The sequence below is a fragment of the Sminthopsis crassicaudata genome, chromosome 5, assembly GCF_048593235.1.
Source record: "Sminthopsis crassicaudata isolate SCR6 chromosome 5, ASM4859323v1, whole genome shotgun sequence".
NCBI lineage: Eukaryota > Metazoa > Chordata > Mammalia > Dasyuromorphia > Dasyuridae > Sminthopsis > Sminthopsis crassicaudata.
The window spans coordinates 287,279,259-287,296,189 of NC_133621.1; the positions used below are offsets into that span (position 1 = coordinate 287,279,259).

Sequence of the window (16,931 nt, forward strand, 5' to 3'; positions counted from 1 at the left end):
TACCTAATGCATAGTACATGACAAGTTGAACTATATAATACAAAGCAGCATATGATTAAATGTCATTGAAGTGGTATACACTGCAACTTTTCATGGAATTCCCGGAAAGGAGAAGTCACAGGAATATTTAAAGAAGGGTATGGGATGACTTTCTAAAATGTAAATCGTGCCCCAAATCACATAACCAACAAAATGGAGAACTAGACTTGACCTCTTAGACCTCTCCAAAATAAGAATCAAGTGCAAGAGATAAAGCAGTTTCAGCTTTCTCTGGGCTACCAAGAACTCATAGGTAGAAATTTGATATCTCATAATAAAAGAAGTCTTAACTCCTAACATGCCTTTTCAGTGCCCACTCTCTTACCACCCACATAGTAGTGCTAGACAAGATAATGCACAGTTCACAAAAATATTTCAACTCTACATCCTCATGCTGCAGATACCCAACTACAGAAATTTGCTCAGATATGATAGAAGCATGAGGGTACTGCTCTGTGCCATATCAGAGTTTGACCAGAGAAAGGAAGGCAAGTATGGCTATATGTCATTTCATTAAACTAAAGGAAAAGAGCCTAGCATCCATTTGGGGTTAATTCTGTCTCCCCAGAACTCACTTGAGGCAGTTTCTGAAGCTGGTAAACCATAACTTATATTACTTGTTGTGTGAGGAGGCTGAAACTTGAGATCTAGCCTCCCAAGGAAACTATTAGAAAAGTGAACAATAGGGAGAAGTGATGAAAAAAAAAACTAAACTTGACCAAAAAATTTAGGAAGAAGACAATTATACAACCTTTAGCAAATGCACTTAAACCAATAGACAAGATTTAATAGCAGAAGGGAATATGGCTTCTAAGTAAAGTAAAAAGTTCACATATCTGTGAATGTGTATTATAAGAAAAAGTAGAACGAATCAACCTGTGGTATGGCAGAGGACTCAGGAAATCATAGGAAGATGTTCCTGAATTGCTTAAAAGAATAAGAATTATGAAAGTATAATTTCTAGTCTTCACAGCAGAAGTGATAAACAAGAGGGTGATAACTGATTGGCCTTCATTTCTATATATTTACTTTCACAATCTGGAAGAAAAGAAGCAAAAAGGACTGATTTAAAAGAAAGCTTAATCTCCATATAAGCAAACCATTGATTTTGAAAGACATGCTATATAGAGACAACTTAAAGATCTTTGAAATCTCCCAAAACAAACTAAGTCAGAAAACCTGAACACCATAATTCGAGGAAAATGCTATTTGGAAGAATGCACAAATCACTTCTGAAATTGCACTCTTAACTTCAGGAGACATAATGGTTAAATTTAATATTTCTACTGAGAGACAATATGTCCTTCAAGCAGTCAGAGAAAGACCATCAGATATAAAGAAAAGAAAATTCAAATAATATAAAGACAATTTTGAACTCACCTGATATTGTGGGAAGAAACAAAACATTCGGAGGAACTCAAGATGTAGTTCTGTGTGACATACTCTGCAAATCTGAGCTTGAAAGGAAATGAAAAATGGATTATCATTTTTTGTTTGAAAAAAAACATTTAAAACATTTATAAAAAGAAAATCAGGCATGATGAAATTTTTTGCATCTCTGCATCCTGGAGAAGAGAAATACAAGATGATAAACAAATATAGCAAGCAAGGACAATAACCACAATAATAAGCCATAAAGAAATGTATGAGGAGAGAAAGATGAAAACATATCTCTCATAGAAGTGATGGTAGATAAATATACAGCCCTGAACTGTCATTGACTAAATCTCACAACACCCCCAGATGAATCATTTTTTGCTTTGAATGGGAAGCTGAAAACAAATTCTAGTGAAAAATTAAAAATAAGAGGAAATGCTTGTTTTACTCCACAAATGTACAAAAAACCAAACAAAACCAAAACACCACGTGTTCAAATGCCTTAGCATCTAAATCCTTAATGAAGCAATCTAATTGAACTACTGACATACAAAGACAGTAATAAATAGTAACCAGCAATTTGTACTTCTCAGTTATGGATAAGTCTAAAAGGAAAATAAATTGTTGGAGAAGCTATAGCCAAAAGACTTATGACTTCTAAAAATGACCTGCTCATTTGGAACTATGCCCAAAAAGTTATCAAACTGTACATATCCTTTGATCCAGCAGTATTACTACTGGGCTTATATCCCAAAGAAATACTAAAGAGGGGAAAGGGACCTGTATGTGCCAAAATGTTTGTGGCAGCCCTTTTTATGGTGGCTAGAAACTGGAAAATGAATGGATGTCCATCAATTGGAGAATGGTTGGGTAAATTATGGTATATGAAGGTTATGGAATATTATTTCTCTGTAAGAAATGACCAACAGGAGGAATACAGAGAGGCCTGGAGACTCTTGCATGAACTGATGCTGAGTGAAGTGAGCAGAACCAGAAGATCACTGTACACTTCAATGTTGTATGAAGATGTATTCTGATGGAAGTGGATATCTTCACCATAAAGAAGATCCAACTCACTTCCAGTTGATCAATGATGGACAGAAACAACTACAGCCAGAGAAGGAACACTGGGAAGTGAATGTAAATTGTTAGCACTACTGTCTATCTACCCAGGTTACTTATACCTTCGGAATCTAATACTTAATGTGCAACAAGAAAATGGTATTTATACACATATATTGTATCTAGGTTATACTGTAACACATGTAAAATGTATGGGATTGCCTGTCATCTAGGGGAGGGAGTAGAGGGAGGGAGAGGAAAATTTGGAAAAATGAATACAAGGGATAATGTTATAAAAAAAATTACTCATGCATATATACTGTCAAAAAATTATAATTATAAAATTAAAAAATAAAAATACAAAATATAAAAAAAATAAAATAAAAATGACTGCTCAAGGATGTATGTATTCTCAGCAATACATGGAGTTTTTAAAGAAATTGCCATGTTTTAGGGCACATAAATATTGAAAAAAAAAACAAAAAAAAAACAAGACAGGAAGACAAAGAATCATTTATAAACTATAATGGAATGAAAATAGTAGCCAATTTAGAGAGTATAAACAAAAAAGACATCCAAATTGAGACTTAACCACAAAATAATTATGAATGGGCCAAGGAACGGATCATAGAAACAACGAAAAGAATTTTGTTGAGTGAAAAATAATACCATAAATAGCTGGGATGAAACTAAAGCAGTCTTTTGGAAGCCTTTGGAAGATTGTATCATACAAACATACGTTAACAAAAGGGAAAAAATGAAGATTAATGAATGTACATTTTAAAATTAGCCAACAAATAAATCTAAAATAAATACAGATGGGGAAATTGCAAAAATTAAAGGAGAAATAGAAAAACTTGAAACCAGAAAATAAAAATAATGCAACTCGAGTGCTGATATTTGAAGACTAACAAATAAAATTCATATACTTTCATTCTAATTAAAAAGAAGGCAAAATTTCAGATCAACAAAATAGCAAGTGACAAGTTGAAATCAAAACTATAAAACCTAAATAATCAGAACCTATACTGTTAAATGCTAACAAAATAGAGAACACAAAAGATAGAGGAATATTTTCAAAGATATAAGATGTCCAGATTTACAGATCATATAGCGAATTTAAAATGTCAGAAAAAGAAATAGAATTATATAAAATTTGGAAAAACAATTGGTGTTCGTGCTGTACAAATTATTTTAACAAATTGAGAATGAAAGCATTCTATTAGATTCCTTTTATGAGACAAACATGATTATAATACCTAAACCAGGGAAGGATAAAACACAGGGGAAGAACTATAGGCTAATAAGTGTAGATGAACATTTTCTCAATAAAATCTTGTCAAACTAAATGCAGGGATGGTTCAGTATTAGAAAAACAATACATATCATATTGAAAACAAAACCATATAGCCTCATAATTTTCTCACTAGATAAAGAAAGTCTTGGTAAAAGTACAATACTTATTTATGCTTAAAACCCCAACAATTACAGACATAGATGGAGCTTTAAAAAAAATAAAATAGTATTTTATTTTTCCAAATACATGCAGTTTTCAACACTCACCTTTGCAAAACCTTAGGTTCCAAATTCTTCGGCCTCTTCCCTCCCCACCCCCCCCAAGCAATCCCATATAGGTTAAAAATGTGTAGTTCTTCTAAACATTTTCATATTTTATCATTTTATGCAAGAAAATTCAAATCAAAAGAAAAAATGGGGGAAAAACAAGTTCATAACAAAAAGGTGAAAATACTATGCTGTGACCCACATTTGACTCATAGTTCTTTCTTCAGATGCAAATAGCACTTTCCATCAAGTCTATTAGAATTTCCTGGAATCACCTTAATTGTTTTTTTTTTTTTTTTCCCCCTTTTTTTCTGGGGCTGGGGTTAAGTGACTTGCCCAGGGTCACACAGCTAGGAAGTGTTAAGTGTCTGAGATCAGATTTGAACTCGGGTCCTCCTGAATTCAAGGCTGGCGCTCTATCCACTGCATCAGCTAGCTTCCCCCACCTTAATTATTGAAAGGAGACAAGTCCATCACAGTTGATCATCACACAATTTTGTTGTTGCTATATACAGAGTTCTCTAGATTCTGCTCTATTCAGTCATCACCAGTTCATGGCAGTCTCTCCAGACTTTTCTGAAATAAGCCTACTCATCACTTCTTATAGAACAACATTATGCCATTACACTTATATACAATGACTTATTCATTCATTTTTCAATTGATAGGCATCCAATCAGTTTCCTGTCCCTTGCTGCTATAAGTATTTTTGCACATGTGGGTTCTTTTCTTTGGGATACAGACCTAATAGAGATCCTGCTGGATCAAAGAGTATACTTTAATAGCCCTGGGGTATAGTTCCAAATTGTTCTCCAGAATGGTTGGATCATTTCACAACTACAATAACAATGCATTAGTGGATGGACCTTTTTTAATATTATAAAAGGATTTATATGTATTTAAATGCAAATATTTTATGTAATGGATATGTTCTAGAATCTTTTCCAGTAAATGTGAGAGTAAAATAAGGAAGTCGACTCTCGTCAGTATTTTATGTAGTTTTAGAAGTGTTAGCAACAGCAGTAGAACAGAAGAAAAAAAATTAAGGCTTAAGAATAGGTGAAGAAATAAAACTTTTCCTGTTGTTCCTGTTCGCAAAAGAAAAAGTGTAAAATATGAGCAAGTATATTGAAAGAATTTGCCAAATAATTAATATTACAAATGAAAACTATTATAGGATTTTACTTCACGCACAGCACATTGGCAAAGATGACAAAAAATGGGGAATAATCAATTTTGAAAGAATTGTGGAAAGAGAAATCTTCTGGTCCTTTATTGGTAGAGGGGAGGTAGTGGTCAGTGCAATTATTTGAGAAGACAATTTGAATTAATGTTTATTAAGTGTCTAGTCTTTATCAGGCATTGTGCCAAGCATTGGGGATACAAAAAGACAAAAGTCAGTCTCTGCCATAATGGGGAAGATAAGTGCATACAGATTTCCACAAGCAAACTATTTTTAGTATAAAAAGGAGATAATTAGCAGAGGGAAAACACTAGAAAGGTTTTGGGAGGCATCAAGTAAAAGAATTTTAAGGGACTTAAAGAAAGCCTGAATAAGGATTTGAACCAGAATTTCCATTTTGGAATTTAATCCCAGCCATTGATCTGAAGAAAGTCCTCATATATGCCACAAAAGTAGATTAAATGTATGTGGTACTAGAAAATAGTTTAACAACACTTCTTACCAGTGTGTAATGATAAACAGTTAAACAAATTAAACATTAAAAGAAGAGAATGTTTAGTGAGGAAGGAGTTTTGGAAATTGAATGCCTTCCTGAGGTTAGTTTGGGAAGACTGAAATTTAATGAAATTTTAGAAGTTATTTCAGATAGGGGCTAGAAAGAGTTTAAATTTGGGCAAAGACTTTTCTTAGTATAAGCAGTTTGTTTATTGAGAACCTGATTTGTGTTCTCAGGAAGAAAATCTTGGAATAGATAGCTTGAAAAGACAACAGAAAAGGATAAATGGAAATTAGAATTATTTTAGTGAAAGACTCCTGTCTATATGACTTATTATTAAGTCCATATATTTGAATCTTTTTTTTTTCTTCCCTGTAAGATATAGAGGGTAGTAATCTTGGGGATCTTAAAAGTGATTTACCAGGGTTATACACATATTGTTGGAAGAAGCATTTGAAAGTTTTCTGCATTCATTTTATTGAATACATTGCTACATTGTCTTCTAATGAGTGTTTTATAAAATTTAAAAGTATTGTGTATAATGAGGGCAGGAACTGTCATTGTCTGTCTGTCTGTCTCATTTTTAATCCCCAGAGCCTCAAACTTTAAAAGAGAAAAATTCTGCTTTAATGAGGTTTTCTTAATGAGATATTTTAAATAATTCCCTCCCTTCTCCATCCATTTCTTCTAATCAAGAATTAAAAGGGAATAAAAAGGAGTTTAGCAAAGACATAACAACTTGAAAAAACAAACACATTTAAATTAGATGCATTTATAAAATGTGATAGAACATCTTCCTCTAAAGTAGGATTTTTGCACATGAATGATCATGAGGCACAAAAACTTATGCATCTGGGTCATTAGTTATAGTGACTTTTCAAAGACATTCTTTCCAGATTATGCCTTATGAACTTTAGGGAGGAGACCCTTCAAACCTCTGTGTGAATGTCTTTTTGGGATCTTTATCTGGCTTTAGTGGAGAAGTTATCTTTAGTGATCCTTTAAAGTACTTTCAACCACTGCTTCTGCCTGTGTTTTCAAGGGAAACAAGTACATTACAGTAAGGAAAAATATGGGCCCTGTGGGAACTTAATGATATTTTGGTAGATCTTGATCTCAATGATCCCCCTTGTAGGAGCCACTCAGTGAACTAGCAGTGTTCCTCCAAGTCTTGTGACATTTTTTAAAGTATTAATCTATGACCTATAGTTCTCAATATGTGACCTCCCCACTGTTTTTTTCCCCCTCAAACATTAGATATTTTTAATAATTCCCTTCCTTCCTTCCATCCATCCATCCATCCATCCAGCTAATGTTGCATACTAATTCTCTGTGTAAAACTTTAGGTGGCTACCTATTTTGATTCTTTACAAATTGTTATAGTCTGTGGAATGTAACCACATAGCATCACCAGAAAGAATACTGCTATTTAAAATTTTTTTTGTTCCTCAGAGTAACTTGGGAATATATGACAATAATATGTTAGTGTCAGGTAACTTCCAGTTTTTACTATATGCTAAAATAAATACTATATGCCACGAGCTACTTATAGAACATCAGGCAAGTTTTATTTGATCTTTGTGGACCACAGTTTCCTAAAAGTAAAGTGAAAGGCTTTGCTAGGTAATAGCTAGGGTTCTTTTCCAGTTTTAAATCTATGATCCTGTGATTCTAACTTTTTCATTTCTAACTCAAGAATTTAATTATAAAAACATCAAATTATTTTATTTAGGCTAAATCTTATAAATTAAGAACAAATGGAAAGTTCCTTATCTTTTGAAAAATTGTTGGCCAAATTTCTTTTTGTTTTAATTAATTTTGAAGGCCTGCTTGCTGTTCTTTTAGAGTTTAAAATAAAATCTATCAGTAGTTTTCATAGTTAACTCTCTCCCAGTTTGTCTGACTTTTTGGTCTCATTTCTTAAAAGTGTATACTACAGGCCTGTGGCCAAAATATCATATCCAGCAAAATTAGCCATAATTTTCAACTCAAAAAATAGACATTGAACAAGCTTACAGATTTTCAGGACTTTGTTTCAATTAATAAACCTGAAAGTATATACTATGTGTTTATGATTGACTTTAATTACCAGTACTCAGTAATTGAGTAGCTCAGAAGAAAAATTGAGGCAGTTTAAATATGATGTGATTCTAAAAAAGTAAAACTATCTAGGAACAAGTTTTTAAAAATATATAATATATAAGTATAAATGAAGTGTAGAGGAAGAACCAAGGGAGGTATTGGGGGGAGCAGGGCTAATAGTTCTGAAAACTTAACATTAGGAATGGATTAAATGGGGAATAATACATCTATATATATCATTCAGGATATAATATCCTCCAAAATCCATAAAGAAATAAGGGGGGAGAGAAGAGGATAATAAGTATTATAGGAACGTGTGAAGATTTTGCTAGTGGAGTTAGGTATGTAAATTAATAGATAAGGGATAAAGAGGGAGGAGCAGGATGGCATAGGATAAAGTGGGGGCACAGAAGAGTGTTTAGATTAAGGGGAGTGGAATAAGTTCTGTAAACTAATGGGAATGGGCTAAAGAAGGGAAAAGGTGGCTAAGTAATAGCAAGGCAACTTAAGGAGTAGAATTAAAGTAGAAAACCTAGCAGGGATAGGAAATTAAGAGATATACATAAACACTATAACAAGGATCAGGAATAGAATTGATTAGGGAAAAAGAGTAGAGCTCAATATTATTGATCTCAGACAAAGTCAAACTTGATTCAATCAAGAGAAATCTACATTATGGTCAGTCATATTAATATTGTTTTAGATGTATGTTTGTGTAATGCATATATATATATATATTATGTGTGTATATTATACATAGATATGGGTGTGTATGTATATGTATATATACATACAGGCAGGCAGCAATTATGCAGGGATATATATTTATATTATAAATATATATCCCTGCTTAATTGTTGCCTGCTTAGAGGAGATAGGGTAATGAAAAGTAGAAAAAAAGAATAAAAAGTGCACATCAGAGAACAAATGTTATTAACAGTAAAGCAAAGCAAAGATGGAAAGTCATGTTATTTATAATTTCTCCTATGCTTTCTTGAAATGCAAAATTATTATTATATATTTCTGCTAATGTTCTGCTAGGAACATGACAATGTTTTGTTTTTTAATTTTTCTTTTTTGTCTTCTTCCATTTTGTTTTATTTTGTATTTAGTTTTAAATAAATTATTTTTTAAATGTGTGCTATATGTTATAAAGAAAGAGAAAGAAAGTTAGTGTTTTCTTTAATAGTCTACATGTGACTTTTGGGGAATTAGATGTTTTGATGAATCTACTATCCTAAACACTGAGAGTTAAGTATCCTATATATTGATTAATACTTGTCAGAGATTTATAAAATTCTGTATACTTTCATAATTAATCATAGAACTTCAATTTAATAGAATAATTTCTTTATATGTTGAAATTTGGAATATATTTTCTCATAGAAAACAGTTCTTATAAATTGTGATTAATTTTCCAGGTTAATTCCAGAATGTCATGGAGATTTCATATTATTTCTAAAATGCTTCAGGAAAATAGAATTAAAATAGGGGAGGATATTTTAATGAAGTTCTAAAGGTGATTTCTGAGTAATTTTCAAGTATGTTAGAGGCTAAGAGTATAGGTGATTATAATTACATTTTATTTCAAGATTTAGGGCTTTCCAGTTCCATGATATAGCAGTATCTATCACTGCTCGTATATTGTCAGACATACTTATTCTATTTGACTCACAAATATAATGGGGAGGGCAGATTTTCTTAAAAAACCTAATAACAAAAGTACTATATATGCACACATTTACACATGTATGTAAATTAATATTAGATTTTTATTGCAATCAGCTTTAGATCTAAAGCCGTGAAAAATGAAAGTAAAGAAAAGATTAAAGGAGCAAGTTCTTTTTACTGACCACCAGCTAGGACATGATCTGAAATAGATTTGTATTGAGATTAAGAGGAGACAGTGTACAATATAATATGGCCATCCGTATATAAAGATTTTTTGTTTCCAGAGATGCTTCTACTTTAATTCATTCTTTAACTCATGTTTACTTCAGGGATCTTTTGATCATTATGAACACCTATTATATAGTATTATAAGACTTAATGCATTGAGTTTTCTCATTTTGACTTCTAGATCAGTGAACATTTACTATAGACCGAAGGGTAGATAATATATTACATACTTCCATTTTGCATGTAGTACTGATATCATAAATCTCAATTTCCTAAGGAAAGTACTTGTGTTTCATATTTTTAAAAAATCAAATTTAAGTTGTAGATAGCCTTTTTTTCAAATAATTTAGCTTTTCTCCAATCAAGAAAAATGGATTTCTTCTTTAGAAAAATATACTTTGTTTCAATTTGACTTGCACATATTTGTCTTACAAAATTTTGTGATAAGTTCTTAGTGTATTTCTGTTAGATAAGCTTTTGTCACACAGAGGTATACTGCTTGTGTATATGTTTTCAAATAAAATCAATTACACCTAATTTTTCTATTAGGAAGTGGCTGTTTTCGTCTTTGATAAAAAGCAGATTGACAAATATCAAAAGTTTGAAAAGGATCAGATCATTGATTCTCTTAAAAGAGGAGTTCAACAGTTAACCCGTCTTCGACATCCTCGACTTCTTACCGTCCAGCATCCGTTAGAAGAATCCAGGTAAATTTTTGTGTAACTTAAATAGCTTTAATAAAGTCATTAAATTACTTTATTTTTTGAATCTATTTACAGAATTTGAAGTAATAATACAAATAGAACAATTTGAACTATGGAAACTGGTAAAAAGTTTAAATGATCTAATTGAAGAATTCCTTGATCTGTCTTTGAGAAGAGTGATAATGATAGGAAGAATTGATATTAATAAGACTTATTCTTAATACTTCAGTAAACAATCCATTTAGCATCTTCTGGGTTACTAGTATTGTTCTAGGCAGTGTGGTTAATACAGAAGTTAAATGAAACAGTCCTTTTCCTTAAGTGGTGTGGGGAGAAGAGACAATAAATAGAAAACTTCTTTGATGGCACATTACTTATATACTAAATTTGGTGCCCTACAAATACATGAGAGATGTGCTGAAGGTGATTATGAAGATGAAAATGATTTTGGTTACTGAAGAAGAAGAAAAGTTTTTTTTAGATGTTTTGAAGGGAAATAGGAGGAGTATAGAGATAGATGGACATAGCAATAGTATGTTTATAACATAGAACAGACAGTAAGCTTTGCTATATCAGAGAGAGAGAGCGTGGAAAAGAGAATTGTATTGAGTATATACGATGTAATTTTTTGTATGTATGTATGTATGTATATGGAAGAGGAGTTTGTTACATGCAATAGGAAATATGAAGTAATTGAACAACAGTTTTCTGAAGCATGATATGAAAATCATAGTTCTGAAAAAAATCTCTCTGATCTACCACTTGGAGCTTATCTAATTAAAATATTCTATCTGCCATCTCCTTTTCCTTGAACCTATTAAATCTATTCTTTACATTGATTAAAAACTTGGATTTTTCAACATCTTATTTTAATCAGCTTGATTCTAACTTTATCTGACTCTAGACCCAGACATTTTTTTTTTTTTTTTATCATTTTAAAAAGTTTGTTTTTACTAGTACATGACGCTGGCCACTTTTTAATCTCTTCCTTATTTTTTTCTTAGTCTGTTAAATTTTGCTCTAAAAGTGTTTATAATTCGGAGTGCATGAATAGATTTGAGAAGAGTCTGTGAACTGTGAAGTATAGGGTGAAAAACTAGTCTTTGTTTTCAATAACCTCTAGCTGAAATTTGACATTTTAAAATTCTTTAAAAACAGTATTTGGAGAAAGGATCCATAAACTTAATTAGACTTTTAGAGGTTCTACGACACAAAAGATTTACGAATTCCTGTTCTAGTAAGTTCAAAATGCTGTCCATTGTAAGCTCCTCATAGTCTCAGTTGGACCCTCGCAGATATTTTGTCTTCTTTTTATTTGTGCTTGACACCCTGTCATATTCCCTGATTATTGCAGAACTATTTCACACTTCATAAGTTTCTGATCTCACTTTCATGCTCTTCTTGTCATTAGATGATCTTGATTTTACTGAGCTCTAAGTAGGCCATCTTAAGTAAACACTACTTGAGGAAGCTCTGTGACAAATGAGTCCATTCATGGGATTCTTATTTCTCTAGAAACAGAGAGCACAGTAAAGTCAATATAGATGAATTTGTTTTTTTTTTTTTTAATTAATATTATTATTTTTGGAGTTTTATACATGATATTGAATTTGTACAATACAAATTTACATAAAGCTAAAACTGTCTTCCTGTACTTAACTGTGATTGTGTTGTATCCCTTCTCCCAGCCTCTCCCTTTCTGGAAGACAGACTGAAATAGTAGGGAGAGTGGAGACAGGAAGATGTCTTAAAAAGAAGTGTCTGGTTGCTTCCAAAGTCCATGCTTTGGGTTTCTTTTTATGGTTGAATCTTTGCTTTCTGTCGCCTCTTGAATACAGTGTAAGAAGATCTTAGACTGACTGGTTTTTGATGCCTATAATGAAATGCAGCCTGCTTGTCTGCCTGAGAGTGGACTTTTGTGACAATCCTAGCAAAGCTCTCTTTTCTGTTGCCTGTCATCTTCTGGCTGACCTTTTCTGCATTTTGGGGGTGGTGAAGCCATTTAATGTAGATGCTTATTGAATTTCTCAATCTTTATTTGATCTGGTATTATTTTTAGATTTTTAATGGAATAAGAGCATGGGAGAAGGGCTGCCTCTTAATGTACAGGCAAGCATCTTGGCCCAAAGTTCCCCTCGCTTTTTCTTCATGCATATACTTTGCTTTGTCCAGTCTTAGTCATCTTTTCTGAGAAATACTGTGAGCATGATTATCTTGGCATTTTTGCCTAAGCTGTTCCTTGCAGTTAGGAGGATTTCGTTTTCTCCAAATCTTGTCATTTGTGAAAATTGGCTTAGACCTAGTTTAAAAAGGAGACCTAGTCTCCTCCAGAAAGGTCACCACCTTTAATACGAACATATCCTTTCTCAGAAGTTCTCCTGTCCTTATTGTCTTTCTCATTCATATACTAACTGTGTCCTCCCTTGTGATACTGAGGTTAGTTTCCTCCAAGACAGACTGTTTTGTTCTTTGTTTCCTCTTGCCTTAATCTTCTTGTTTTGCTCAGTAGTTGTCTTAGTTTAAGTGGATGAAAAATAACTAGACAAAACTACCAAGTTTCTAGTCTAGGTGAGTGAAGGAATGTGGCTGGGAGGAGGAGGAACAATTGGATAATAGGATAAACAGGGGCTGTTCTGATTTTGAAACAGCTGAGTTTGAGGTAAAAGTAAGACACCCAAGTGGAGAGAAGCAGATATAAGTGAGAAGTTGGGCCTAGTGTTACAAAATTGGGAATCATCAGCACAGGTGATAATTCAAACATTGAAAAGGAGACACATTTTCTAAGAAAATACTCTGGACAATTCCTGGCCTGCATGTAAAGGAGGAGGAAGATAAGCACTTGAAAGGAATGAAACTTACCTGACTTGACAGCTGAGCTTGTAATCTCTCTGTAATCCATCCTAAACATAATTATCACAATTATCTTCTTAGAGCATATCTTTAAAAGTGTTGTTCTTCGGTTCAAAGCCTTTGGGTAGATAGTTCCATTTTGTACATGAAGTGCCAATTGTGAGGAGGAACTCATCTTTCCAGCCTTAGTATAGTACTCTTTGTGCCCCAAGTTGAAGACTTCTTTGTATTTTTATGTGTGAATGTTTAATCATCCCTCTCATTTCAACTTTTTCCGGGGACTGTTGTTTACCTTTGAATTTCTTAGAGTATATCGCACCCAGTACCTTGTAACATGTAGGATATACTTAAATTAGTATTAAATTCTCTAAGTGAACTGGGAAATTGAATCAGTAGAGAGGCAAAAGAAAGTTACAGGGATTGTGTAGTCAACCACAATGTGTTATAGAATGAAAATTGAAATTAGTCATTAAACAGAAAAGAACATGCTGATTTGTTGGTTGTAGCAAAGAGAGCATTCTTCAGTGCTACCTTAGAACTATGGAGGTAATGCAGCATCCCCTAGAAAGAAGCCCTGAGAAGCACCTTTGCCATGTGTTGACCCCGGGACCTGAGTTGGAAGAGTTAGTATCATTAATTTTGTTTTTATGTAATTATTAATTATCATTAAATTCATCTTAATTTGCTCTACCAGTTCCTAAATTAGGAGAATAATCCTGGTACTAATTTCTTCCCAGGGCTGTGGTGAGGGAAAGTGCTTTGTAACCTTCAAGCCCTATGTGGATGTGGACTTTTAGTGTTGTTATTAACTACTGTCTTGTATTGACAGTAATAGCTCATGTGAAATGTGAGCACCAAACAAAGGACTTGCAGCAGCCTTGTGTCACTCTTCTCCAAAAGCAGAGAGTTAGATTTTCTGCTGAGAGAAAAGAGCATCATAACTAAGGAAGGAAGGAAGGTTGGCAGTGACTTGTTTCATGATGCTCCTGAAAGCAGATTAAGGTGCATATAAAAGAGCTACTTAGTGACAAGTCCATAGAAGTTTTGAGGGACCTTGTTTGTGATTTTGTTTCCTCCACCACTCATGAGGAAACAAGACCTCACGAAGATGACATTGCCTGGATGTGATAGAAGAACAGGAGACATAGTAGATAAGATGGGCTCTGGCCAATGTGGGAGTAATGAATTTAAGATCCAAGTCTTCACCCTTCCACAGAGATGAATAAGTATCCGTGATGACAAAATTTAGGTTTGTATAAATGATATGGAATAAATATGGCTTTATTCAAAGGGAAGAAAGGTCAAGCACTTTAAGATTTAAGAGGATAAAGCATCATTTAAATGAGATATGAATGTAATTCAGGAAGATATTGGTTAGTAAAATGAAGAAGTAGGTGAGCCAGGTGCAAAAGTCCTTTAAAAAATCAGGAAAAGGTCTTGTGTGGGTGGCAGATAGTAGTTAAGATGCAAGCTTGGGCTTCCAGTGATGAGACATGTTATTTTCTATGTCACTGACATAGACGGCTAGATTTGGAAACATAGAAGGAAGTTTACATCTGTCTGCCTTTCACCTATGTTTGGGGTTGGGATAGGGGCAGGGGAGTTGCCATCTTTGAAGCCAACTTTAAGGAAAAGGAGAAAAAGAAGTGAGAAATACAATAAAGAGAACTCTCCTTTTAAAGTTTTTCATATCAACAATTTCAGAAAGACAAAGGTTGTTTAAATTTTGGCATCTGTTTTTGTTCTGTAACACACCAGTAGTACAAAGCTGCTTTCTATCAAAAAGCATTTAAGTGCCAACTATATGTGTGCCAGACACCATGATCAGCTGCTGAGGCTACAGAGATGAACATGAAAGACTCCCGGTTCCCAAAGATCTTAGATATTATTAGGGAGATAAGCTGTATATATGCAAGTATATTCAGAATATGAACAAAATGAATATATATATGGATTTTTTGGGAGGAGGCATGGAAAGGACCTCTTGTAGATTGCAGTATACAAGCAGAAGGAAATGAAAGAATCAGATTCAGGGAGTTTGAGGCAAGAGTGCTTTGAAGACCATCCTATGGGAAAAGGTACCAAGGTAGGGAGAAAGGGCTCTATGTGCCAAATGCTAGATAAGCTTCTGTATATCTGTGCCAGAGTGTGAGAGAAGGGAATAATAGGAAATTACTGAGAAGGGATAGTGGAGCTGGGTTGTGAAGAGATTTGAGTCTGATAGGAAGGAGCTTAAGGCAGCCATAGAGCAGTTGTCCAGTGAGAGGCAATAAGGGCTTTGAACTAGGTGTTGGCTATATGCATAGTAAGGAAGGGACATCTACAAGAGGATAGAAAGAATATTTGCCAACTGATTAAACATATGACACGAGTGGGGGAAAAGAACAATTTGAGTTTGGGATCTAGGAGGATAGGAAGGTTGTGATTCCCTTGATAGTAATCAGAAAGTTTGGAGGAGAGAGATGTAAAACATTCTACTTTGGATAAATTGAGTTAACTTGATGTAAGTATGGTAAATCTAGTTTGAGATGTTCAGCAGGCAGTTGGTAATGTGTCCTGGAACTCAGGATAGAGGGACCTAGATTAGATATTTGGGAGTCATCTTTTTAACTGACCTGGAACACAGGGAAAGAACATGTCTCTCGGATGGATAAAAGGGGATTTTTTTTTTCCTCTCATGTCTAGATTTGTTATTACTAAGAGTTTTCAGTGAATCATAAGGTAGCATGGATTTTCATGTATTTTTCCTCGTCCTCCCACTACCCCCCAGCCATGTTTTAACTACGTGGACTTCAAAGCAGGTCTAGGTAGAAGCAGAATCTTTACTCAGAAAAGCCTTAACTTACTGACATTTTTTTTTTTTTAAGAGAATATTGTTAATTTTATTTAAAAAAAAATTTTTTTTTTATTCATTTTTCCAAATTATCCCCTCCCTCCCTCCACTCCCTCCCCCCCATGGCAGGTAATCCCATACATTTTACATGTGTTACAATATAACCTAGATACAATATATGTGTATAAATACCATTTTCTTGTTGCACATTAATTATTAGCTTCCGAAGGTATAAGTAACCTGGGTACATAGACAGTAGTGCTAACAATTTACATTCGCTTCCCAGTGTTCCTTCTCTGGGTGTAGTTATTTCTGTCCATCATTGATCAGCTGGAAGTGAGTTGGATCTTCTTTATGTTGAAGATTTCCACTTCCATCAGAATACATCCTCATACAGTATTGTTGTTGAAGTGTATAGTGATCTTCTGGTTCTGTTCATTTCACTCAGCATCAGTTGATGTAAGTCTCTCCAAGCCTCTCTGTATTCCTCCTGCTGGTCATTTCTTACAGAATAATAATATTCCATAACCTTCATATACCAATTTACCCAACCATTCTCCAATTGATGGACATCCATTCATCTTCCAGTTTCTAGCTACAACAAAAAGAGCTGCCACAAACATTTTGGCACATACAGGTCCCTTTCCACTCTTTAGTATTTCTTTGGGATATAATCCCAATAACAGCAATGCTGGGTCAAAGGGTATGCACAGTTTGACAACTTTTTGGGCATAGTTCCAAATTGCTCTCCAGAATGGCTGGATTCTTTCACAACTCCACCAACAATGTATCAGTGTCCCAGTTTTCCCACATCCCCTCCAACATTCATCATTATTTGTTCCT

The 16,931-nt window shown here is 33.7% G+C and overlaps 1 protein-coding gene across 1 annotated transcript in view; it reads left to right on the forward strand.

The window, feature by feature from the left end:
- Positions 1–16,931, forward strand: part of SCYL2 (SCY1 like pseudokinase 2) — a 61,130-nt gene that overhangs the window by 24,539 nt on the left and 19,660 nt on the right. Inside the window, exon 3 of the mRNA XM_074271340.1 lies at positions 10,251–10,408. Coding sequence (XP_074127441.1) covers positions 10,251–10,408 — 158 coding nt within the window. The remainder of the gene's footprint in view (positions 1–10,250; positions 10,409–16,931) is intronic.